General features: G+C 44.0%; 1 protein-coding gene across 10 annotated transcripts; it reads left to right on the top strand.

Moving 5' to 3' along the window:
* Positions 1-1,224: 1,224 nt before the first annotated feature.
* Positions 1,225-22,279, top strand: IDNK (IDNK gluconokinase). Of its 10 annotated transcripts, XM_055091950.3 has the most exons (7): positions 1,395-1,690; positions 1,906-1,990; positions 4,616-4,752; positions 6,358-6,388; positions 7,049-7,135; positions 19,717-19,760; positions 21,585-22,279. In XM_055091950.3, exons 1-7 carry the CDS (start codon positions 1,512-1,514, stop codon positions 21,934-21,936), a joined length of 915 nt encoding a protein of 304 aa, XP_054947925.3. In that variant the 5' UTR covers positions 1,395-1,511; the 3' UTR covers positions 21,937-22,279. The 10 variants fall into 10 exon arrangements, with proteins under 10 accessions (XP_054947927.3, XP_034823397.1, XP_003810345.5 ...); XM_055091952.3 differs by lacking the exons at positions 1,395-1,690; positions 1,906-1,990 and adding an exon at positions 1,225-1,388; XM_034967506.3 differs by lacking the exons at positions 1,395-1,690; positions 1,906-1,990; positions 4,616-4,752 and adding an exon at positions 1,237-1,388.
* Positions 22,280-27,281: the final 5,002 nt, after the last annotated feature.

The raw sequence follows: 27,281 nt of genomic DNA on the forward strand, positions 1-27,281 counted from the left end.
GCTGTTTCCTGCCACCACCCTGAGCAGCACAGCAAGTTTAAGATCCTTGGACATGTCTGGGGAAAGAAATCCAAGGAGAAGAATCAGATTTTCTGCTAATCATTCTGATTTGAACATTGAAAGAAATATGAGCTTTTTTTTTTTCATACTGAGCTAGCGAAGCAGGGCACGAGTTAGAGTATTTGCATACACATCTATTCCTCTTATCACGCTTGAGAATGCCTAGAGGGTAATCTTTTAAATGAATATTAATATTATATTAACCAGCACATGGTAGATGTTCAAGAAATGTGTATTGACCATAACTGAATTGTAAGACCTCTCTCCAAGCCTCAATTTCTTCACCTGTACAGCCCCCATCCGGATTGAAATCTCACCTACTCAGGCTAAGTATATGAAAAACAAAGGCAGTGCAGGGGTAATTGAACTATTCATTAGATAAATGCTTTTATGTCACTTTTATTGTTTTCTAGGACACAGAGTAATACCTACCTTGGTTAACAAAAGACCAAAGGAGGTGATGCCAAATGCGGTTAGAAGTGCTTTTAATCAAATAGTTCAAACGACACATAATTAACATTGTTTTAAAGCAAACGGACACTTTAAAGTGGTGCTCCTTCCTCTTAAAGCCCCAACCAGTGCTGGATTTAACAGCAGAGCCATACAGCCATGACATATGCTGCTACGGTCAACACTCAACCCTAAGTTTGACACCAAAAGATGGCCGCCATTTATTATTGTGACAAAAGGCCAGATTACAAAACGCTGTGTACGGCCTGATCCCAGTTTTACAAAATACTCATACCCATCTATCTACGACGGGGCGCGGGGAAAGGGGAGTCGTTTTAGGAAGTGCTGCTTATTGCTGCCTGGTGTGGGAAATTATGAGTCTTATTTTCTGTTTATTCTTTTTACAAGAACATTTTTATAAATGAATGAATGAATGCTTTCCATGGGTGGATGAGGATCCGGCCTGCCAGGTTGAGGCTCCTCTGGAACCAAGAGGGGCCGGGGCAGTAGAACGACAGATGGCGGGGCTTTGGGCGGCTCCCTCCAGCCCAGGGAGACGCGAGGGCCAGGCCGGGCGCGCGCTTCACTTCCGGGAAGAGGAACGAGGGAGGGGAGGGGAGAGGAAAAGAAGGGGCAGGAGAGAGAGGCCGGGAGGTTGGGAAAGGGAGGCGGAAAGCATGGAAAAGGGGCGCGGGAAAACGGGGAGGGCGCAGAGGGACACGGCCCTCACTGCCCCGGCCGGGGCGAGAGCGGCTCCGCCCCTCGAGCGCCGGGTAGGCCGGGGCCGGCGGGGCCCGGAAGGCGACGGGAAGGAGCCGAGCTTGGGTCATGGCGGCGCCGGGCGCGCTGCTGGTGATGGGCGTGAGCGGCTCGGGGAAGTAGGTCCGGGAGAGGGCGGGGGGCGCCGGGGACAGGTGTTGCGGACGCGGCGGAGGCCGGACGCGTCGCCGTCCCTGCCGGTGGACTGGGGTCTTGGGGACCCCCCACCCTTCCCTTTGCAGATGAAGAAACCGAGGCCCGCGGCTGCTGCGCTCTCTCCCCGCCCTCCAGCCTGCTCGCGGGGCGCCCATCCTGGGACCGCATCCGAGCTCCGGGTTCCCGCTCTAAGACGGGGAGGCTGCGGCGACCGCAGGCTCAGGGAGGAAGCCGCTCCTGAACAGGCGGCTGCGGGGCCGCGCAGGTGGAGGCCTAGCGAGCGGCGCGGGGCTAGGTTTCGGGGCGCCTTGTCGGGGCCAGGCGGGAGGGCGCACGGCCTCTAGCGAGAGGACGCAAACCACGGCCCAGGCTCTCACAGACCTTTGGCCATCTGGACACACAGCGGCCTCCTCCTATGAGGCCCTGGACTTCTCCGATTCGATTTTGGAAAGTGAATCGTTTTCCCCTTCCTTTCATCAGCTTAACCTGGAAGGAGACAGCGTTAATATGGAGGGTGGCTCCTGAGGGTTTGGAAAGAAAGAAGAGAATTGTGGAAACCACACAGGTAGCCAGCCCAGTGTGCTAACCGGAGACTGAGGAGTTAACATTTGGCTTCCTGTTTAAACCAAAGTCTAACTGTGCCCTTTATCAGAAAAGACAGCTGCTGTACCATTCGACCACAGGCAGCAAAGGACAGAACTTGATCAGCTAAAACATCATAACCTTCAAGGGCCTATAGGACCCTTCTAGAATTTTCTGAATCAGGAACGGCCCATGTTGTGGCCTGTGTAGTCAGGTGTATATTAAAGATTTACTCCAGGTAGATGGGTTTTGCTTTCCAAAATTATTGTAGGGTTCTCAGCCACAAAGATAAAAAGAAATCTTTAACTGCAATTGAAATAAAACATGGAGCCCCCAAATCCCTAGCTGCCATATGATTTGAATCAGTTGGAGAATGTAAAATCATTGCCATGGTGTGATGTAACAGGAGTGAAGAGCCCTAGGTCTTGGTTCTGTTGCTGTCTGGCTGTGTGAGCCTGGGCAGTTCATGTACCCCCTCTGAGTCTTGAATCAGATGAGGGAGGCCTAATCCCTATGATGTATAGCTTGTGATATTCATGTACTCAATAATTATTGAGTTCAATCCTTACTCTATGTCATTGTCATATAGCGAACAGGACAGATAAAATCCCTGCCCTCAAAGGATTTACATTCTGGTATGGGAGACAGAGTAAATGAATATATGTAATGTGTGAGTTGGTGATAGATGCTCTGGAGGAAGGGGAACAAAGAGTGCCAGGCAGAGTGGTCAGGGAAGGCTCCTCTGGGGGAGTGGCGTTTCAGCAAAGACCTGCAAGACTTGAGGAACCTGCCATGTGGATAGCTGAGGAAAGGGCAGGAGAGGCAGAGGGAATGGCAGGTGCAATGGTTCTGAGGCTTAGCTTCTTTTGTTTTTTTTGTTTTGTTTTGTTTGAGGCGGAGCTTCACTCCTGTTGCCCAGGCTGGAGTGCAGTGGTGCAATCTTGGCTCACTGCAACCTCCTCCTCCCGGGTTCAAGCAATTCTCCTGCCTCAGGCTCCTAAGTAGCTGGGATTATAGGCGCCCACCACCATGCACAGCTAATTTTTTGTATTTTTAGTAGAGACGGGGTTTCATCATGTTGGCGAGGCTGGTCTCAAACTCCTGACCTCAGGTGATCCATGCGTCTCAGCCTCCCAAAGTGCAGGGATTACAGGCGTGAGCCACCGCGCCCAGCTAAGGCTTGGCTTCTTTAAGGAGCAGGAAGGAACCCACTGTGGCTGAGTGAGGGGAAGCATGATGGGAGACGAAGTCAGAAACAATGCAGGTAAAGAGAATGTGGTCATATGCTGGCAATATTTTGAAGGTAGAGTCAGAAAGATGTGTTTGTGGACTGGATGTTGGGTGTAAGAAGACAAGAGAGAAGTCAAGGATGATTCAAGATTTTAGGCCTGAGTAATTGGAAGGAGGGAGTTGCCACAAACTGATTTGGGGAAGCAGTAGATAGAGCAGATTTGGAAGACAACCTCAGAAGCTCAGTGTGGGATATGGTGACTTGGACGAGCCAATTAGTCGTCCAGTGGATGGTGGTTGGATGTCCAAGTCTGAAGTTCAGAGGAGAGGGACTTTAGATCTAACTGTGGGAATCACTGTTGTGTGGGTGTACTTAAAGATCTAAGGTGTTGAGATCACCAAAGGAGTGCATGTAGATAAAGAAGCTGGCCAAGAACTGAACCCTGGGGACTTTCAGTGGCACAGGGTCAGGGAGATGTGTCCAATGTTATTGACTAGCTGAGTAATAAAAAGACTGGGACTTGATTATATTCATCATTGGATGTAGCAACATCAAGTTCTTTAGTGACTTTGTGAACCCCTATTGGAGCCCTACAGGATTTTTTAATTATACTCCATAGCATTTAGAAAAATATTTATCACAGCCTAATGGCTGAAGAGAACAATAGTCTCAAAACAGAAAGGCTCCATTTAGAACACTGTTAAAACACAGTGACCTCAAGCACTAAGTTTGTTACTGTCTTCCCCCACCTGAATGTAAAGGATTATTTTCCTTTTTATTTACTGATACATGTGTCTAGAACAGTTCCTGGCATTTCGTAGATACTAAATACTTGTTGACTTAATGAATGGATGGATGGATGGAAGACGGCAGGCATCTGAGTGGGTGGCAGAGTTAATTTTCTTTATATTTTCACAATCTTAGTGAAGCCACCCTTAACATCTCCTTCCAGGTTTCCTTCTCTTTGCTGATGAAACAAGCTCAGACCTTTTGAATATCTTTCTCATTGATTCTGCATCCCTTCCTTCTCCCCCATTGGTCTGTGTTGTCTTTTTAAGTCCCTTGCCCCTGATTTAGACCAACCCACTGGGAGACATATGGACCCCAAATCTTGATTTGTAATCCTGGGTCTGACCAGTATTTTTGGGCCCAGCACTGTGCCTTATTTCTGCCAGGATCTTTGGTGCATATTCAAGAGTCCAGGTGTTCTCTGGTTTAGACAGACAGTGGTTTTTCTTTTCCCATCTTCTTCCTGACAGTCTACACCCACATCTCTTTACCTCTGCTTTCAAATTATGAGTGCTGGCTGGCATGTTCATTCATGGCTAATCTAACTTGTTTTTTTGTTTTTTTGTTTTTTGTTTTTTTTTGAGACAGACTCTCACTCTGTCGCCCAGGCTGGAGTACAGTGGCGTGATCTCGGCTCACTGCAACCTCGGCCTCCTGAGTTCAAGCGATTGTCATGCCTCAGCCTCCGGAGTAACTGGGGTTACAGGCGTGCACCACCACACCCAGCTAAGTTTTGTATTTTTAGTTGAGACGGGGTTTTGCCATGTTGGCCGAGCTAGTCCCGAACTCCTGGCCTCAAGTGATCCGCCTGCCTCAGCCTCCCGAAGTGCTGGGATTATAGGCGTGAGCCACAGGGCCCAACCTAACTTGGTCTTAAGTGTGATTTCTGCTATGCACACTTCTGGCTTCACCAGCCATGGAGTTTGGCCGGGATGGTCTATTCATCCGTAGGCTGCATGTCTCCCTGCGCAGCCTTCAATAGAATGAACTAATGGGAAAGGTTTCACTGCTCTCGCAACCTTTGGTTACATCCAGGAGCAGATCTCATTTTGGTACAACTGTGTCTAACACCTCTCTGATAGCTTTTTAGTGAAAGAAAGAGGACCTTTGTTAGGCAACAGTATCCAGCTAGAATTTAATCACATTGTTCTGTTTTCATTAGATACAGCTTTTCAGGTACCTTCTATTCAAGGCAAGTGATGATAGCTTCTTGTGTAAGGGAATGAAAGAAAGTTTCCTTCTTTAACACACTTATTTAATTTTTAAAAGTGAAGCAATTAAATAAAAACATCAAAATGTTGAGGTGATATGTAAAATTTAAGAGGGCATGATAAAATAGTATGGGGATAGGTAAAAATTAGGAAGATGGTGCTTAAATAATTGGCATTTGGGCAACACTTTAAACATTGAAAGCGAGAAAGCACTTTATGGGTCATTGTCTGCTGGCCTCCACCCCTACCTACCCTATGTACTAGACTGTTTAGGATGGCTGAGGCCATGTGTCAGTAAGCTTACCATTACATCCTGGGAACTGGTAGGTGCTCAATAAAGAAATGAAATGTAGGTGGATGGATACATCATGTGGCTCAGATCCCTTGTTTTGCAGGTGAGAAAACTGAGGTTTAAAGGAACAGGTGACTTGGCTGGGAGCACTCAGTCATTTAGTGGCAGTAGGCAACTGTGGCCCCATCTCCAGTACTGAGTCCCGAGCCCCTTTCACTAGCACATGCTGCCTGGTAGAGTATGAACAGATAGTTACCAAATGCTCTACACAGAGAACATTTAACCCCCAGTCTTAACAAGTGCCAGTGATTCGTGAGATATTGACCCATGTCCTTTATTTTACGAGTGTGTCTCTTTTAAACTGCAAAAATGTTTTTATGCTTTTATGAGTGTCCTGAACTTTACCTGGGTGCTGCTGGAGATTAAATCCTCCATCAGACCCCTCCATTCAATATTTTCAGCAGAATTTTATCACTATGAATTCAACATCCCCACCACAAAAAAAAAAAAAAAAAAAAAAAAAAATTACACAACAGGGACCAAAAACTGATTACTGAAGGAAAAACTTGGGTTGAATGAGATCTTATATATTGCCTTTAGAGAAAGAAATAGTGTTAACTAATTATTTCTTCACTGACATTCGTGGGGATCAGCTAAGGCCAGTCTCCAGACTCCACGGTCACGGGCATCACTGCTTTAGGATTACACAGTGATTGGTGTTTAAATTCCTGCTAAGGCAGCCGTCCCTTTCCCAGACATCCTTGCACAGAAGGAAGCTCCACACATTGGGCAGGGCAGTAACGGGAACATCTGTGTCCTCTCCACAGATCCACCGTGGGCGCCCTGCTGGCATCTGAGGTTAGTAACCTGTCCTAATGCCTTCCGAGTGCTTGTCCCATTGCGTTCTGGTCTCCTTGCATCTCTGCCTTTTTTCTGCTTTGTACAGACACTTCCACATGGCTTTGAACCCCACTGGAGCAATTGTTTTTCTCCTTGGTGATTACAAATAGTGATGAATAGGCAGGGTGCGGTGGCTCATGCCTGTAATCCCCACACTTTGGGAGGTGGGCAGATCATGAGGTTAAGAGTTCAAGACCATCCTGGCCAATATAGTGAAACCCCATCTCTACTAAAAATACAAAAATTAGCCGGGCATGGTTGCACGCGCCTACTGTAGTCCCAGCTACTCAGGAGGCTGAGGCAGGGGAATCACTTGAACCCGGGAGGTGGAGGTTGCAGTGAGACAAGATTGCGCCACTGTACTCCAGCCTGGTGACAGAGTGAGACTACATTTCAAAAAAAAAAAAAAAAGTAATGAATTAAAGGAGGCTGTGGTAGCCCAGTCATGGGGGTTGTGAAATGGCATGACAAGGTGCTTCCCTCCTGGGGGTCGTCCTTGGGGTTGATGGGAACCAGGCGGGTGGTATTGTTTCTACACCTGCCTGTTAGTAATCCCATAATGACTATCACATTGGCCCATCTGCCTGCCACATACACCCTTTCACTTTGTTCTTAAAGCTGGGATGGAAATTCTATGATGCTGATGATTATCACCCGGAGGAAAATCGAAGGAAGATGGGAAAAGGCATACCGCTCAATGACCAGGTAACAATTGCTGTCTGTGTCCATCACACATATTCCACCTGGGTGACAGGATGAGCTCTCTACAGCACTTGCTGTAGTAGAGTTCGTGAGTCCTAAGGTCACCGTACAGGGGCTACAAAGAGCCAGGTGCCCAGTAGATCCTCTACATATGTTAGCTCCAGTCCTGAACAACTGTCTGAACATGGCCCCAGGAACAATGCCACCCTCTGCCCCAGCCTGAACAGGCTCTGCCAAAACACCTTGTTGTGGGATTTTAACCTGAAGAATGTAATTCCTGAGAGGTCAGAGGCTCCCTGTGCCTCATGCATGGGGAAGTCCTCATCTTCTCTTCCCAGGTGCTGTCAGCCTACCACTATCACCGTACTCTAGCATTCACCCCAAAGCCAGAGTGATCTTTGAGAACTCAAAGCTGGCCATGTTTCTTCTGCCTGTGACCCTTTAGAGGCTTCCCACCAACCTCAGGATCAAGACCAAACACTTACACTGCTAAGCATGCATGGCATGGCCTCCACATGGCTCCAGCCTCTTTAGGAGCCATGCGCCTCCATATCTCCACAGGAGCTCCCTGGCCTCTTCCAGCCCCTCCCACTGCAATGCTTCTCCCATGGGGCCTTTGTATCCCTGTTCCCTTCTTCCCTGAGCTAGCCCTTCTCATCCTTTGATCTCAGCACCCATGCTGCTTCCTCAGGGAAGTGAAACCTCCATGATGGACTCTCATGGTGCCATTTCACTGTTGCACTTGTCCCTGTGGCAGCTCAACAACTGATGGTCTGAGAATTTGATTAATGTTTGTCTCTGCAACTAGACTTTACCCCTAAAAGGGCAGGGACTGTGGCTGTTTCTGTTAACCATTGTACCCCCCAGGCCTGACACACAGTAAACATCAGAAAATAGTTGTGGCATGTTTTCGAGTGAATGAATGGATGAATAGCACTCTCCTGTGTGCAGGCCGTGAGGCCATCCCCTAGAGTGTCTCACACCAGAGTTACAAACTGTCCTCGCTGGCATAACTGGCCATAGTTCAGGAGAGATGAGGGCAGGTCAAAGGCTGGGGCCACGCACTAAGTGTGTCCAAAGGGCAAGAACGAATGGAACTGGCCGCAGACCAACACTGTTGTTTTCACTTTCAGTGGGGCTGGGCTCACCCCCAGGTGTCCTTTCCCTAGCTCACTGTCTTTTTCTTTTTTGTGCCTTGAGCCATTAAACCATTATTAGGTCTATTCTAGAGCACCCCAAGAGTGCACTTCTCTTTGTTATTGGGGGTACAGCTTGAGTTTGCAGTGCTTCAGGCCTTGAATCATCACAGGTTTGCAACATTTGATTTTAGAAGATAGGGCAATAGAACTATAAAAGAGAGTAATAATAATGAGAGTAATAATAGTATAATAGAGTAGTAATAAAAAAGAGTAGTAATAATGTTGATAGTAAACTAGAGATAATAAACATAGGCAACCTGGTTCCACCACCAGGCTTGTATGAGCTTGACAAAGGGCTTAGTCTCTCTGTGCCCCATTTTTCTCCTGTGGGGTAGGAATGGTAACAGGATCTATTTGATTGGATTCTTGGGAGTATCAAATGAGATAATACAAAAAATATGCACAGAAAAGTGCCTGTAGCATTCAATAAATATCACGTTTTAAAATTATTGCTAACCATACGCATACAACATAAATCATATATACACGCCAATAACCATTTCTAAGGGAGTGTATACAATGTGACTGTGCCAGTGTTATTTTAGGTTTCTCTTTGGTGACTGCAAATAAAAGGTAAGTTAAATAACAAAATAAAGCAACCAAAATTGATAGATTTTAAAATGGAATTTCTGTAGTCTTCCTCTTCTTCACAAGTGATGCTTGTTAAGTGGACTCTATGGATTGGGGGGTAGAATTCAGAAGAGAAATTTATGTACAGGAGAAAAGATTACTGGAAGAGACACAAGTTACTTACTAAATTTTTTCAGAAAAAAAAACTACAAGCTAGGCAGACCTTCGAGATAACCAAAACAGAGAGATAAGGAGGTAGAACGACAGATGGTTTACATTCTCAAGAGGTAGAACGACAGATGATTTTCATTCTTGATAAGAATCCAACGAGTCTAAGACTGAAGATATGGGTCACAGCTGGGCTGGCACCAATACAGCTCCTGGTTGCCCCGGTAACCAGTCCCCACCCTCCCCGCACTGCCCCCATGCTACAGAGCTGAGGAAAGCCCCCTGTGAATGGATTAAAGCGTGTCCGTGTCCAAGTCAGAGGCCCTGGTTCTCCCTTGAGGAAGAGTCTAGGGAGGACGTGGGGAGAGTTTTGTGTTCGGAGGGCTCAGAGCTGCAGTCTGTGTAGAACATGTTAAGGGCTCCCTAAGGCTATTTAAATGTAAATTAGTTAGGCCAGGCTCAGTGGCTCAAGCCTATAATCCCAGCGCCCCAGGAGGCAGAGGCTGAAGGCCAGGAGCTTGAGACCTGCCTGGGCAACATAGCAAGTCCCTGTCTCTACAAAAACTGAAAAAAAAAAAAAAAAGGCTGGTGGTGCATGCCTGTAGTCCCAGCTACTCGGGAGGCTAAGGTGGGAGGATGGCCTAAGCCCAGGAGTTCGAGGGTACAGTGAGCTGTGATTGCACCACTGCACTCTAGCCTGGGGGACAGAGTGAGACCCTGTCTGAAAAAAATATATACAAATTAATTAAAATAGATAAAATGTAAAATCTAGTCCCTGGGTTATACCAGCCACATGTCAAAAGCTCAGTAGCCATGAGTGGCTACTGGCTACCTTACTGGACAGCACAGCTATAGAACATCATTGCAGAAAGCTGTGTTGGACAGTGCCAGTCTAGAAACATTCTACCCAAGCTGTGATAAATTATTAGCATTATGATGAAATTAATAATAAAGAATTTCAAAGCCACCAGTCAGTGAGTCTCCCCTAGGTGCCCAGCCCACAGTGTCCTATCTGAGCCTGCAGGGGCACCTGAATAGTCTTCAACTTCAAAGTCTATTTTAAAAAGAGGGCTTTTTTTGGGGAAAAAAAAAATCCTGAAAAAAATCTCCTGATTATAATTGTAATATTTGCCCTGTATAGAAAATTTGGAAAGTACTAAAAAAATTTTTCACAAAATACATCACCCTTGGTCTCATCTTCCAAAAATATCTATGAATTGAATTTTGGAATTCTTCTTTTTCATGGAGGGGGTCAGTATATAACATTCTATATACTTAACTTTTGCATCAGGTAAAACACACCCATCTCCCCGCCATTCCCACTCCCCATCTTCCTTCCCGTCTCTCTCCACCCATATTCTACCATCATCTGTTCTCTCTTTACCCATCATCCCCTTCCAAAAGACATTTAATTTCTCAAGATGTTTCCATAGGCCAAGAAAGCTTTCTCTAGCCTCATGACATTCTGATTTCACTCTTCGTAGAGCATTCATTGTGCTCACCTCCGAGCACTGGGCTGGGAGTCGGGAGTGCACTGCCTTCCCCATCTTTGCGTGTAGGGACTATCTAGAGCAGGGGTGTCCAGTCGTTTGGCTTCCCTGGGCCACACTGGAAGAAGAATTGTCTTGGGCCACACATAAAATACACTAACATTAACGATAGCTGATGAGCAAAAAAAAAAAAAAAATCACAAAAAAAATCTCATGTTTTAAGGAAGTTTACGAATTTATGTTGGGCCACATTCAAAGCCGCAGTAGGGTTTGCGGGCTGTGTGTTGTACAAGCTTGATCTGGAGTGTGAAAACCTTGAACATCAGAGTCATAGGCAGAGATGCTAATTTGGATTGTCTCATTTCTTTCCTCTAAAACTTCTGTGTGTTTGATTTTCATAACTTATTATATTGTCCACAGTAACTGTCTGGAAGGCACAGAGCTCAGTGAATTTGCTCTAATATCTCCTTCTTCCAATTTCTTCACTGTAGAGAGATCTCAATTCCCCCCTTTCTTCATTATGAACATAAAATTTGGAGCTCATGTGTCTAGGTCCTTCCTAGCACCTTTACAATAAGGTCCACACTCCTTAGCAGGCCAGTCAAGGTCTTGAAATTATCTTTATCTTTTAAGATTTACTCTTTCCAAGGCCTGATCAAGATTGGCCTGTCCTCCAGGCGCAGTGGCTCACGCCTGTAATCCCAGCACTTTGGGAGGCCGAGGCGGGCAGATCACAAGGTCAGGAGATCGAGACCATCCTGGCTAACACAGTGAAATCCCGTCTCTACTAAAAATACACAAAATTAGCCGGGCGTGGTGGCGGGTGCCTGTAGTCCCAGCTACTCGGGAGGCTGAGGCGGGAGAATGGCGTGAACCCAGGAGGTGGAGCTTGCAGTGAGCCAAGATCACACCACTGCACTCCAGCCTGGGTGACAGAGCAAGACTACATCTCAAAAATAAAAAAATAAAAGAAGATTGGCCTGTCCTCCTGCTGTGTTATCATAGCCCTTCTTAGTATATCTCCCACAGCCCTCATCACTGCCCTGCAGGTGACTTAATAGATTACTCATTTGCCTCTTCTCTTTGAGGACAGGAACCACACCATTCATATTTATCCCCAGTGCTCACTCAGTATGGTGCTTTGCACCACATTTAATGTTTGTGGAATTAAGGCCCAGTGCCTACCAAATTCATGAATTTAAACTCTTTCAAAAATTCAGAGTTGGAAAGAAGTACTGTTTATTTCAACTGTTAAATCAACCAAAAAATAGTTTATTCCTTTTCTTATTTAAATCCCAGAGCAGCTCAATGAATTATATATGATCCCCACTTTACAAATGAACAAAGAGAGGTGCAGAGAAATTAAGTAACTTGAGCAAAGCCACACAGCAAAGGGAGTCTTTCTAACTTCAAAGATCATACTTCTCCTACTGTGTTAAAGGCCCTGATCATCCAACCATTAAACAAATGATTCATAAGAAGTGAATCAAGGTTGGTTAAATTGAGAGAAAAGGGTTAGACAGAGGGTGAGAATGACAGCAGGAATGAGAGGGGCAGTTCCCCACAAGCACATCCATGGTAGGGGTTAGGCCTTAAAGATGTCTGAGGCACTGACTTAAAGGGTGGTCATGACGGCACTGACATGGTGGCCTGGCTTAAAGCAGGTCAGGCACTAGAACTTGAATTTCTACACTGGCGCTGCCTTGGAAAAAACCTTTCTCCTTGTGGCTTTATGGGAATCTCCAAAGAAAGTTCATAATCATTTAATTATGATTCACTATTTGGAAATTTCAGGAATAATGTTCAAAGTGCTGCTCTTTTATTTCCAACCCTCTCTATTGTTTTTATGACTGATGGACACAGTCCTTACTGGTGCATGGTCATTAGTCTGGTCTGCCATAAATTCCGATAAGGTGGATGTCTAAAAGCACCTATTTTTGTTTAAATAGTTTTATATTTATGTTTATTATGGCTTTCATAGTTGAGATTCTGAAAAACTTTATTATGACTAGATGAAGCAATGTGCTTTATTATTAACTAAAGCATCCATTAAGGCACTATTAAAACAATGAAAAAACATGTATTCAAAGTAAAGCTCTATTTCTTTGTACACAAGATAGAAAACTTATTACCCAAATATGTTTTCTGTAATTTTTGTTTGTTTCATTCTTATGAAATATTTCAGGCACATAGAAAGTATAATGAATAAGATAGTCAACACTCAGCTTAATGAAAAGTATATTTGTTTCCTAAGCCATAAAATAATACAGAGATTGATCTCCATTTCCACAGCACAAGCAAATAGAAATATTTGTGCAGATGGAATGGCGGAATGTACAATCTGAGCAAAATAGCAAAATGCAAGTTTGTGCCTCTGCTAATAAGAAAGAAATTCTGGTATTTAAACAAATTGTCCTCTCTCTTTGGTTCACCCCAAACTCATTATGAACATTTACTCGTGCCAAAAAGAAATTAATTTTTTTGTGTATTTCATCTCTGAGTCAGTCCTAATTCATAGTTCGAATTGCCCCTTAACTCTAAGTAGATATGTGATCATGTAAATTAGCATTCAGCCCTCAGAACTTTCCAATCACTTCCTCTTCTAAAGCATTCTTCTTGCTGAATGGAGATTCGCAGCCCACGGCACTAGTCTTAAATAAAGTCTTAAAAGTCCCATCCAGAGACTTCTACAGTGACAAGGGGTGCACCTTGGAAAAGGCTGGTTGACTACCCAGCTGGGACTCCAGGGCTGGCTCTCTGTCTTGCAGGCCCAGCCCCCTTGATATTGTCAACACACTGAACATGGATTCATCTGTCATGTGAGACCCCTACCAATCAGGTTTACAAGTTCCTGCATAAACCAAAATGCCAGTTGATCAATGTACCAAAAGAAATACAACTGTCACGTGGCCTGTAACAATCACATTAGTACCCACGTTTTCAGAAACCAACATACAGAGGTTTCTTAGTGAACATGGGAGAGTTAGGACCAAAGAATCTGGTGGCGCGAGACCATGCACTAGTAGGAAAAGGCTTGCTAATGAGAATACGATGTTCAAAGGCCAATGGCCAAGGCACCATGTCCGCTGGACAGTGCTTCACATTTCAATCTACAGTGCCCTGCTCTGGCCTTCTTGCCTACCCAGCCTGCCTGGGACAGGCATGCTTCCTCTAGGTATGTGAAAATATTAAGATGGATCACAGTGATGTCTTGCTAGCCTGGGAGTCATTCTAACTCCTTCGCATGACCTTACACATCGCTGCCCCTTCCTTTTAACTGTTGATCTTTAAATTTAACCCTTAGAGAACAATCTTATTTCCTTCTTTTCCAAGTCCTTAGGAAAGCACCTCGCTGTGGTCCTCATTTTCTCAAAGATAAATCCTTTGACTCATAGCTTTGTAGAAGTTGACATAATTTCTATGATTTGAAGGCAGATGCCTCCATTTTCATGTAAAACATACTCTGGGGTTAGAAATCAGTCCCCTAAATGCTTATTCTACGCGGGCCAGTACATGCCACATTTTTATAGGACTGAATCCCAGAGTGGGAAGTAGAACCTCCTGCTAATGTGGGAGGCTTCAAGGCCCAGTGCCTTCTTTCATTACAACTGTCTGTTAGAGGAGCTGTTTTAGAAAATATATCCAAGAGAGTTTTTTAATAAAAAGCTGACATATAGCAGTATTATCTTTTTCATCTCCATTAGCCTGTGAATATAGTAGAAAAGCTTGGCTAATTACAAGGGGAATAAGAGAAAGAAAGGAATTTAGAAAGATGAGTTCAAATGGTACCTTAGGAATTACTCAAACTTAGAATGATCATATCTAGGGTATTGGACCAAAAGCACCTAGAACAGTGGCTGGGTCTCCCTACACACACAATAAGCACTTATAAATGGATAAAGGAAAGTGGAAATCCAAATTTGTGCTTGAAAGGGCAGCTTCTCCCCAGGGGCAATTTTCCATCAAAAAATACTTCAGAGGTCAGTCAATCCAGCTAATTGTCCCTGTAGCCTATAATCCTTGACATCCTTCTTCCCCATTCCCCACCATAAGCCCAGAAAACACTGAATTGCAATGGTAGTTTCAAGTTGCATAAATGTAGACTGCCCAACTTTTTTTCTCTTCACAGTGTCCAGAACATCTAGTTTTTTAGTAGGATGTCCTAGAAAACCTTGCCAATAATAAGCATTAAATATATACACTCTTCTCCAAGAGCACATAAAGTCTCCTCATATATTCTAACATTAATAACTTTATTTTGTGTTTTATTAACCACAAAAGAAAGACATTTTCTGACATACACAAAGACAGAAGGGCAGACTGTCAACTTCTCAGTCTAATGGAGAAATTTCAAAAACCTTTCTTGAAAATTTATACAGCAAGCAGACAAAAGAAATTACGAGTAAGGATACAGAAGATTTGAATAAATGCATTAAGTCTGACATAGGCATTAATGAAAAGTAAATAACCATATTATTTTCAAGTATATGTGGGACATTTATAAAAATTGACCATGTGGTCTACAAATATGGAGCTGGTAAGCCTCATCATCTTGTTACTGCATTTACAAAAAACCACACTTGTTTCACTAAATACACCTCCCAGACAAGTGCTAACATAAACAGATGTTTCATTTGTTAAGTACATTTCAGCTCTAAGTACATACATGACAGTAACTGTTGTGATTTGAGTAATGATTTATGTTAATTATGTAGCTATTGACATTTAGATTATAATTTGTGTAAACTGTGTGACTGTCATCATTTGATCTGTACATTTTGTGATTTTTGTAGCTATTACATTTGAACTCCTAAGTGATCTCTGGTTAAATAGTGTGTGCATGGAACTAAAGTCTTAAGAGTTCTATGATTAGTAAACTTACGGGACCCTCAATCCTACATTAGCACGCAGTGCTTTAAAAATAATCTTGTATTTGATATGAAGAAAAAGAAATATTATTTCTAATTCTCCTCTTCCTTCTATGGAGGGTGGATCCAGGTAACTAGAGGGTTTTTGACTTGCTGAGCACAAAGTGATAGCCTTGGTAGAATGACCTTGCACTTACTGAAGATAAATTACTGTGAATAAGAAATGACCTGAGCCCAGGGGAGATACCCAGGAGCTAAAGGTGGTTACCCAGAGCTGGAGAGCTTAAAAGGCTCCTCATGGAAAAGATCAAAGGAAAATAAAAATGGCCAAAGTCCAAAGCAAAACGAGAACATCTCATGTGCCAAAATCAAAGTGTGGCAAGGCTGAACTAAACCAGAATAACCCACTCCCCCACATTTTTTGACTGTATAAAAGCCAGGAGAGCAGGAGGCTGAGGTTTTGATGAGCCTATAGAGATGGGAGATAAGATTGTAAGCCTCTATGAAGCATGGAGCTGGACCTGAGTATCTTACATAAAGTCTTGTTGTTGTTGTTAGCATTGATGTCAAGTTGTAGAATATAAAGTCCTCATATAAGGGCTGTCTTTGAATGAGGACTAAAAATATTGCCACCCACTGAACTCAAAAGGAGCAAAAAATCTAGCTGCCTCCCTGGGCCACAGGTGGGAAAAAACAATCATCCTTGAGAAACCTGAGCTCCGGCTACACCCAAATTCACACTATATGACAAAGAGGCACCAAGCTTATAAACTGACATAAAACTGTTCTAGAATTGGTGAAACTGCCCGTGAAAGTGTTTCCAAAACTTAGGACTCCCACAAAGGAAAAAAAAAAAATCCTTTGCTGAAGATGAAACTACAACAGAAACTATAAACTATATGGGAAAATGGACCACTATGAGAGAGAATCAGCAAAAACACTAATGGTAAGATGTTGTTCTCCAAGAACTAGACATAATAGAATCAAATGGAAGACAAGAATAGGAAAATTTGAAAAAGAATGAAATAAAAATATTAGAAATAAAACATAATCAATAGATGGATTAAACAAACTAGTACAGCTGAAGAGAGAACTAGTGAATTAGAAGAAAAGCAGATTGGAGGATATTACCCAGGATGAAGAAGAGAGCTAAACAGAAAATATTCAAGAAAAATGAATAGATGTGTATGATAAAATGTCAAACTTCCTGGATAGCTACAAGGAACCCAAGTAAATAGAATAGGAGAAAGGCTATATTCAAATAGGTAGTAACAACTTTTCCAGGGTATGAGTACTCACACTGAATATGCAAAATAAGTCCTGAGCAGGGCAAGAATAAAACTGCAAAGCTGCTCAAAGACAAAGAGGCTTTTTCCTACATAAAGCTACCAGAGATAAGATATATTTTCTAAAGGATTGCCTAATACACTAAAAGAGACTTCTCAACAATAAAGGCCCAAACAAAATGAAATAATTATTCAAACTATTGAAAAATAATGGTCAACCAAGAATTCTTCACCAACTAACAAAATCTTATTCACAAGTAAGCACAAAATAAAGACATTTTCTAACATACACAAAGACAGAAGGGTGGACTGTCAACTTCTCAGTCTAATGGAATTTCAAATAACTTGAAAAATTGATACATAAAGTAGACAAAAGAAATTATTAGTAAGAATATAGAAGATTTGAATAAATGCATCAAGCCTGACATAGGCATTAATGAAAAATAATATTATTTTTAAGTACATGTGGGACATTTATAAAAATTGACATGTACTAGACCACAAAGAGTATTGCCACAAATTTCAAAGAATCAGTATCATACCACTCACATTTTTTACTATAATGAACTGTAAATCAGCAATAAAAATGCACACACATCACCAAAATGGTTGGGAACTCTAAAAATAAATAAGCAAATTTTTAAAAAAATTAACATTCATATAAATAATTTATGTTAAAAGTCACAATGGAAATTATAGAATATTAAGTAATATACAACAAAAGTACTATCAATTAAAATTTGTGGGATGCAGTTACAACATTTCTTAGAGGGAAACTGGCCTCTAAATACATTTTTGGGAAATAACAAGAATGAAAAGTAACGAGCTAGTTGCTCAGTTCAAGTAGAAAAAAATAAATGCAGGAAATAACAGAAATGAATGCTAGTGAAAACAAACTGGGCACATGTTCTCAGGATCTCCTGAGGGCTGTGTCATGGGAAAAAATAAACTATGAACAAAAGCTAGTTGTTTGACAAAATAAAAATAGATCTCTGGTAAGACTCATCAACAAGAAAGAAGCACAATTGAGATGAATAGTGAAATGAGGGAGGTGGAAAACCTGATGCCAGTAAATCTGAAGACTTAGACAAAATTGGATAATTTCAGTGAAAAATATCAAGACTGGGGAAAATGGGGTTGGATGGCAGTGATCTAGTGGCAGATACTGCTTAGGGACACCTGCTTTTTCCCCAGTGAAATTGTGACCATTCTGGTGCTGCATTTGGCTTAAGCAGCAGAAGGTCCAGAGAGCTGTATAATTTATAGTAAGGGCATGGATTGTTTATGTTACTCCTTTGAAGTAATGACAAAGGTGATAAAAAGTGACTATCTTGTACAGCAAGTGTAACCTACAGATACGAACTGTGTTCAAGGTTCTGGAGGCCTGGAAGCTGGGCTGAAATGAGCTGAATCTGCTCCTGCTGTGTGGCTGCCTGGCTTCCACCAAGTTCCTGATTCTTTAGCCAAGTAAGAGGATGCAGTAAGAGATGGGAAGGGCAGGGATGGTGGCTCACCTGTCTAAGTGTGGTCTCTTCCTGCCATCATAAATGTTGTAGCTACCAAAAGTGAATCAGGAATAGAAAACCTGAATACAATACAATGCTCATTAAAGAAATTGAATCTGTAATGAAAGATCTCCCCTCAAAAAAGGCCCCAAGCCCAGAGGGTTTTTCAGATGAGTTTTATCAAACATAATATATTATATACAAGCTGTTTGAAAGAACAGGACAAAAGGGAAAACTATCCTACTCATTTTATAAAGCTAGTAAAGCCCTGATACCGACATTTAATATGGACCATATTTTTAAAATATAGGCCCATCTCAAGTATATAAAATCAAAAATTCTAAATAAAACGGTAGTAATCAAATGCCTAAAAAGCAAGGACTTTTAAAAACACATCATGTTTCTGGAATCAGCTTCAAAATAACCTAGGATGGGATTATTTGGGATGTGGGATGTGGTTGGGGGCATACGTATAACAAGACTAATAGTGGGTTGAAAATAGCTGAAGCCAGCCGGGTGCGGTGGCTCACACCTGTAATCCCAGAACTTTGGGAGGCCAAGGCAGGCGGATCACCTGAGGTCAGGAGTTCGAGACCAGCCTGACCAACATGGAGAAACCCCATCTCTACTAAAAATACAAAATTAATTAGTCGGGCATGGTGGTGCATGCCTGTAATCCCAGCTACTCAGGAGGCTGAGGCAGGAGAATCGCTTGAACCCAGAAGGCAGAGGTTGCGGTGAGCCGAGATCGTGCCATTGCACTCCAGCCTGGGCAACAAGAGTGAAACTCCATCTCAAAAGAAAATTGCTGAAGCTGGGTATTGGTATACAGAGGTTTGCTTTGTACTGTTTTGTCTGCTTTTCAGTGTGTTTAAATTTTTCAATAATAGAAAGTTTTTTTTGTTTTGTTTTCCAATGCATTATGGCCAATAATCAGGATTTGCGCCAGGAAGGAGAGAATTTACTTGTCTCAGGAGGATTTCTTTGTGAAACACTGTAGCACGTGCTACGTAAATTTCATCTGTCTTCTCTTTGGCAAAAATATAAATTTGTTAAAATAATTTTATCTGAGGGGAATTTTGTTCTTTGGAGGGTTTGAAGAATAGGACCAGGGGACAGCTGACGTAAGGGTTTATGTGAATATCTCTCTGCATTTGAGATCAGAGATACCTAAAGAATACAGGCAGTACAATAAAAGATTTGTAAACATATCAGAACCAGGGAGGACACATGTAAAATGGGGAGATTAATATGGGGAGATACATACTGGTACTTTAGGGCAATTTTTATTATTATGAAAAGAGCCACTGACACCAGCTGAAAGAAAATGTTTCTGCCCAGCAGCTGGCCCCTCAGCCTTGTGCATGGCCCACTCCTCACACCACTGAGCTCTCGCTGGACCTTAACATTTGTGAACATGATATAACTGTTTCTCTACAAACAAACAATACCTAGAGAAGTCACGTTGTGTCTGGGTTTTTGTTTTTGTTTTTTTCAGGACCGGATTCCATGGCTCTGTAACTTGCATGACATTTTACTAAGGTAAGAGACCACCAGGCCTTGGCATAAGCCAAAGCCAGCAGGTAAAGAAAACCCTCAGAAAAGACAGGGAAAAAAAATACACTCCTGAAATCACAACTGACTGATGGTAAAGGATTCTAGAAACTGGCTGCACTTCTATCAAGTAACCACAATGATTTCAACCAGCCACAGGCAGCATGGAGTCTAGTCGGGCTCTGGAGACAAACCTTCTAGACAGCTCCACACAGTTACTAGCTAGCAGTCTTGATCAGCTACTTGGTTTCCATAAGTCTGTTTCTTCATCAGTAAAATGGGAATTAATATAGTTCCTACTCACAGATTTTTGTAAGGAATAAGTGAGTTGGTGAGTGGGCAACAGAACAGTATCTGATACGTAGTAAGTGCTCAAAAAGTGTCCACTGATGCCGCTTCTGTTATTGCCTATCTCAGTCAATTTTTCTTCCCTTTACTTCAAGCTGTGACTACCAGGAAGGCCTGAGGTCATTTGTGAGTGAACAGGTAATTAGCCACCAGGATTAGAGTCCACATTGCCCAGCTCTGCAGCATGCCCCTGAGCGAACAGGGTCCCCCCCAACAGCACACATGACCCCAGTGGAAATCCTGGTCGGGACGTGGAGAAGGATGAGGAAAAGGCAGGGAGTGGGTTACGGATCTTGCTTTCTAAGATGAAGTCATATTTTATCCATCTAAAACCACCTAGGCCATACGAAGTTATAATATACTTAAATGAACATAAATTCAGTTTGCTTTTTTCACACCCGTTGACATGGCTGGCAGCCCTGTCTTTGCATGGGCTGAGTTTTGATTTAGGGGTTTATGGTTCTGGGTTTCAAGGTTTGAAAATTTTTGCCTACCTGGGTTTCTATGAGAGTCTATTTTTACAGTACTATCATTTCATAGTCATAAAAAGGAGTATGGCTTCATTTTTATATTTGCTAGCCATGTATTGGCTGCAAAAAAAAAAAAAAAAGCAGGGGAGGCCCCTTCCTTCAGAACTTTCATTCTGAAGAGAACTTTATACTGGATCCCCAAGCCAGCCCCAAGCCAGAATTTATGCACCACCTCTTAACTCTAGAATCCTGTCCTGACCCCAGGATGACTGCCTCCCACACTCAGCAGCCAAGTGGAAGCTGTGGCTCACTCTCCTGTATGGTCTCTGGCCGCACTGGTTTCCCCTTATTGCTGCTGTGTCTGCCTCTGTTTCTGGCTGGAGTTTTTTCCTTAGTGCATCCCTAGGAACCTCTCATATGCTGCTCACCTTGCCCACAGAGAGGCTGATGCTCCCTTCTCTCCCGCTTTCTCCAGCTCTGCATTGCACCTGGCAACTTCCCCAGACACTGTAGAGTAGGAATGGGGAGAATCCAGTTGTAGAACGCAGATCCCTAAACATCCTGCAGAGGACCTGAGCTTGGCTGTTTGCATGGCACAGGGGCATGCCGGCAGCCCTGTGTCCACACGCTGAGACAGAGCAACGTCTGACATCCATCAAAGCAGAACTAACACTTACTGAGCATATCTGTGTATCAGAGATCTCGAACAGTGTTTTCCTTTTGACAGATCTATGGGCAAGTACCCTAGGTAGCCCCACTTAACAGATGATGAACTGATGCTCAGAGAGGTAAATGCCTTCGCCCAAGATTGTTCACTTTACTAGCAGAAGATATTTAACTCGATGCTAGGACTGCCTGATGCTTAAACACCATTTTCTAATGCCTTCCACTGGCAGGAAGTAGGACTAGAGTCCTGCACCTAGAATTGACAGAGGTTACTTTAAATGTCCTCCTTCTTTAGCCTCCCTCTTTTTTTTTTTCTTTTTCTAAACAGAGATGTAGCCTCGGGACAGCGTGTGGTTCTAGCCTGTTCAGCCCTGAAGAAAACGTACAGAGACATATTAACACAAGGAAAAGATGGTGTAGCTCTGAAGTGTGAGGAGTCGGGAAAGGAAGCAAAGCAGGCTGAGATGCAGCTCCTGGTGGTCCATCTGAGCGGGTCGTTTGAGGTCATCTCTGGACGCTTACTCAAAAGAGAGGGACATTTTATGCCCCCTGAATTATTGCATTCCCAGTTTGAGACTCTGGAGCCCCCAGCAGCTCCAGAAAACTTTATCCAAATAAGTGTGGACAAAAATGTTTCAGAGATAATTGCTACAATTATGGAAACCCTAAAAATGAAATGACAATGATTTTGTATCAGTGGTCCAAACAGAACTAAGCATAAATCATTGTGCCATCCCAAACCTCGTTCCAGCCGCCTTGCCCATACTAGATTCTAAATGTTTCTAAAGGCAAACCCCAATGTGTCAAGACAGACTTGTTTAGGTATAATTTTAGGAATTATGCTGGTTCATCAGGAAGCAGAGGGGGAGTTGTAAAAGTCAAGCTTAAATTGAAGTTTAAATTCATCTGTAACCAAATCAAATGATCAGAGGAAATTCTGTAATCAATGCTGGAAATCGTTACATTGTTTAGAACATTCTTGCTCATGCCCGTATTTGCACAAATAAATGAAACTTGGCTGTCCTTGGCATTCCCTGGAAATTGATGTTGGGAGTATAAACATGTACATAATCTACCCACCACCCAGCACACCACACACCTCCTAATCCTCTCTCTGTCCTGGAGCTGTGGTTCAGAATAGTGGCTCTTAAGCTAAGGTCTCAAAAGGTAGTCATTGCAGAACAAGCAAACTTTGTTCAGTTCCTTAAATGGCATAATGCAAACATACTTACCAGTAGCAATACCAAGTTTCTTGCCTTTTGCCTAAAATTATGTCAACTCAAACTGTCTCTGCTGATCACCAGCTCTGTGCTGAGTGGTTGTGTGTTATGTATCTGTGTGTAATTTAAACGTAGAAACTTAACTGCTACTTAAAAAGCAGAGTTTGGGCCCAGCGTGGTAGCTCACGCCTGTAATCCCAGCACTTTGGGAGGCTGAGGCGGGTGGATCACTTGAGGTCAGTAGTTCAAGACCAGCCTGCCCAACATTGCGAAACCCCCTCTCTACTAAAAATAAAAAAAAAAAAATTAGCCGGGCGTGGCAGCAAATTCCTGTAATCCCATTTACTCCAGAGGCTGAGGTAGGAAAATTGCTTGAACTCAGGAGGCAGAGGTTGCAGTGAGCCAAGATTGTGCCACTGCACTCCAGCCTGGGTGACAGTGAGACTCCGTTTCAATTTTTTTAAAATTAGAGTTTGGTCGACAAAATTTGATTTTTTTTTTTTCTTTTTTAGAGACGAGGTCTTGCTCTGTCACCCAGGCTGGAGTGCAGTGGCATGATCATAGCCCACTGCAGCTTTGAACTCCTGGGCTCAAGTGATCCTACCACCTCGGCCTCCCAAGTAGCTAGGACTACATGCATGTACCACCACGCCCAGCTAATTAAAAAAAAAAAAATTTAAGATATAGTGTGTTGCTATGTTGCCTAGGCTGGTCTCAAACTCCTGACCTCAAGTGATCCTCCCACCTCAGCCTCCCAAGTTGCTGTGATTTGAAGCATGAGACACAGTGCCCAGCTCAACAAAATTTGATACGATAACAAAAAGCATCATTTTGGTGGAATAAAGATTGAAAACAATTATTTTAGCGGGAAAAAAAACATTGCTTTTCAAGTAGGGGAGCTGTCCTCATAGATCATTTGAGAAGGCCCTACTCCACCCTGTGAATTTGCAGATATCAGAACTGGAGACAGATCTCAGCAGTTAGTCCTAAGTGTGTGGCAGCGCTGCTGGGAATATACAAGGCATGTGATTTCAGATGTCAGTGATTTCAGGTGTGGCTTTAAATAATATGACACATGTGATCAGAAGGGATCCCTCTTATATTTCTCTGTCGCTCTGCCTGTCTGTGACATGGGGAGTGTCTGTTTCGTATGAGTATCTTCACCCCTTTCCAGCACTTGTCAAGCTTCCTTTTCAACAAAGAGAGCAGCCGCAGGCTCAGACCCCTGGCAGACACACGGTCTCCCCACAATTTAATCACTTTTATCTGGTTCTTGTTTCTGTTTTTACTTTCCTTCTGTGTAAGGTAAGCATCCATTTTCCATTGAAAGTAGTGACATTACAGTTTTTGAAAGCAGAACATTTTTATATAAATTGGGTCATTTCAAGATAAATAAAAAGTACATGATCCATTACAAAATTGCCAAGGTGGAACTCAGGCGAATGAAGTGAGAGACTCGCTGACCCAGTATATCCCTCATTCTACAAAGAGGAACCAGAGGTCTCTAAAAGACCTCCGTGAGCCTAGGCTGATGTCCACCTGCTTGCTGTCCTGTGTAAAAGTCATCAGCAATGGACCCTAGGCAGGTGAAGAAAAAGCACTAGAGCTGCTATGGCCAAGACATGAAATGAAACTTTCCAGTGGGCAGTGATGTGTCACTAGCACCGCGGCAGCAGCGCTGGGGGATGCAGAGCAGGAGGGGAGAAGTGCCAGTGCCCTCCTGGCATGCAGCTTACCTGGGCACCAGCTGTGCAGGCCAAAATCTGACCAACATGGGCCAGGTTTGAGCCCTTCCCCGTACTCCAGGAAGATGCTTTATCCTTCTGTCCCAACCAGGGCCACAGGACCTGGCCACCCTGTGGGCCCACTGGTTAGCTCTGGCCAGAGATTGAGTTTTAGAACCAATTTACCTGTTTCTATTCACCAGCATATGTCATACTTGACTCAAGAACTACAGCCAGGTGCAGTGGCTTGTGCCTGTAACCCCAGTGACCCTGGAGGCCAAGAGAGAGGATCACTTGAGCCCAGGAGTTTGAGGCCAGATTGGGCAACATAGCGAGATCCCGTCTGTGAAAAAAATAAATTAGCCAGGCATGGTGGAATGCACATGTAGTCCCAGCTACTCAGGGGGCACTGAGGTTGGAGGATTGCTTGAGCCAGGAAGTTTGCTATGATTGCATCACTGTACTCCTGCGTGGGCAATGGAGAGATCCCATCAAGAAAGAAAAGAAAGAAGGGAAGGGAAGGGGGAAGAGGGAAAGGAAGAGGGGAGGGGAGGGGGGAAGGAAGGGGGAAGAAGGGAAAGAAGAGGGGAGGGGAGAGGGAAGGGGGAAAAGGAAAGGGAAGGGAAGAGGGAGGGAGGGAGGGAGGGAGGGAGGGAGGGAAGGAAGGAAGGAAGGAAGGAAGGAAGGAAGGAAGGAAGGAAGGAAGGAAGGAAGGAAGGAAGGAAATCACATGCCAGTGGAATAAAAGGGCTGTATTGGTGGATGGTCCTTGCCTAAGAAAACGTGGAGCCCTTGATTTTTCTCTTTGCCAAGATATTTGGAGTAGCTTCTGGCTGGCTTTGGTTTACATCAACCCTCATATTTGGGGGCCAGGCACTTGAAGTTGTCAAATTAACACATCCCAGCTGGGTAAGTCCCCCTGCCATGTGAAGGGAGAAATCAACCAATCCATTGTACTTAGTAGTGAGTCCAGACTGTATGTGACAGGCACCATGGAGGGTTTGAGGCTTGTGACACAAAGCCCTGGCCATCAGGTGGTTCCAGTTGGGGTGAAAGATAAGGCATCGCGTATTATCTGGCACCAGTTAGAGTCCTGGGACAGAAAGGACGCAACAAGGCCCTTGACCATGGGGACTTAGAACTGCTGAAAAGCATCCATTCTGGCTGGATCGTGCCCCTGTCCCAGCTCTCTCCCCATAATGAATGCCAAAGCACATTCCTTGACTAAAGACCCCCACAGCTGCTCCACAGCTGGACTAGCCTTTGGCCTCCCCTTTGTCATGGTGACAGGAAACAGGAAAAATTGAGGAAGGCAGTGATTCTCAACCTCGACTGCTTGTTAAGAGTCACCTGAGGAACTGAAAAGCACAGACCTGTTCCTGCTTCCTCCAAGCCCACTGAAGCAGCGTCTGTCATGAGGGGCCCTGGTCTCACCTCTGAAAGCTCCACAACTGACTCTGGTGAGCAGCCAGGGGTGGGAGCCTCAGGGTAAGGTCTGACAACCAGGACCCCATTTGGATCCCCTGCTCATGCTGAGCCCACTTAGATGGCAGCAGCTGGGGGAATCTTGATGAAGGTGAAGTTTAGGACTGGATTAGTTCTCGCCAAAGACCCACTGGACAACTCACGAAAGGCCAGGGATGAAGTGCAGTCTCTAAAGTGGTGCTTTGGGCTGGTGATAGGCTGGGGAGCACCTAACCCCAACTGTGTAAAGCGGCTGATTTGGCAGGGATCGCAGGTAGCAGGTAGAAGGGACCAAAGAGATGGGTGTGCCTCTCAATTGTGTCTCTTGGTGTAACAGCAGGGAATAGTCAATGAGGCATTCAGATGAAGTGAACACACAGAGAGATAAGGGAAAAGGTGTCTAGAATAGAAGAATCCACAGAGACAGACGGATGGGTTGCCTGGGATGGGGAAGGCGGGACTTGGGACTGGCTAACAGGTACACAGTTTCTTTTGCGGGTGATGGACATATTCTGGAGTTACACAATAGTAGTGATGTTTGCACAGCACAGTAAAATACACTAAATCCACTGATGCGCACTTTCAAATGAATTTTATGGTGTATAAATTTTTATCTGCCATTTTTTGATACTGGCAATTTTTTATCTCAATAAAAAAAAATCAATGCAGTGAATGCACCACTGTGAGGAGGGCCGCAACCCCAGCACAGGCGCCTCCCCACCATCACACTTGGAGAAAGTCTATGAGCTGGAGAGTAGGCCTGCGTCCAGCTCCCATGCACTTGACACCTAACAATGAGTACTGGGTTTGAAGAGAGTTTTCTTTTTTCCTTTTTTGAGACAGAGTCTCACTCTGTTGCCCAGGCTGGAGTACAGTGGCCCAATCTCAGCTCACTGCAACCTCCGCCTCCCAGGTTCAAGCGATTCTCCTGCCTCAGCCTCCCGAGTAGCTGGTGCATGCCGCCACGCCCGGCTAGTTTTTGTATTTTTAGTAGCAATGGGGTTTCCCCATGTTGGCCAGGCTGGTCTCAAACTCCCGACCTCAAGTGATCTGCCCGCCTCAGCCTCCCAAAGTGCTGGGATTACAGGTATGAGCCATTGTGCCTGGCCCCCATTTTATTTTTTAACTTTACCAAGAATTGTTTACCATTTTAGAAAATCACGATGTGTTTGTCACCGACACAACATACCCACATGCACTTGCATTCTTTCAGGGGTGACCCCACAATGGGCACAAGCATATAATGACTCCATCGTGTTCATTTAGTGTAGTCGTGCTCAAGCAGTACACACTGAAAGTTTATTCGTACTTTTTTTCTTTTTTTGAGACAGAGTCTCGCTCTGTCACCCAGGCTGGAGTGCAGTGGCGCGATCTCGGCTCACTGCAAGCTCCGCCTCCCGGGTTCACGCCATTCTCCTGCCTCAGCCTCTCCGAGTAGCTGGGACTACAGGCGCCCGCCACCATGCCCGGCTAATTTTTTGTATTTTTAGTAGAGACGGGGTTTCACCGTGGTCTCGATCTCCTGACCTCGTGATCCGCCCGCCTCGGCCTCCCAAAGTGCTGGGATTACAAGCATGAGCCACCAGGCCCGGCCCTTATTCGTACTTTCATGTGTCC

The sequence above is a fragment of the Pan paniscus genome, chromosome 11 (assembly GCF_029289425.2).
Source record: "Pan paniscus chromosome 11, NHGRI_mPanPan1-v2.0_pri, whole genome shotgun sequence".
In the NCBI taxonomy this organism is placed as follows: domain Eukaryota; kingdom Metazoa; phylum Chordata; class Mammalia; order Primates; family Hominidae; genus Pan; species Pan paniscus.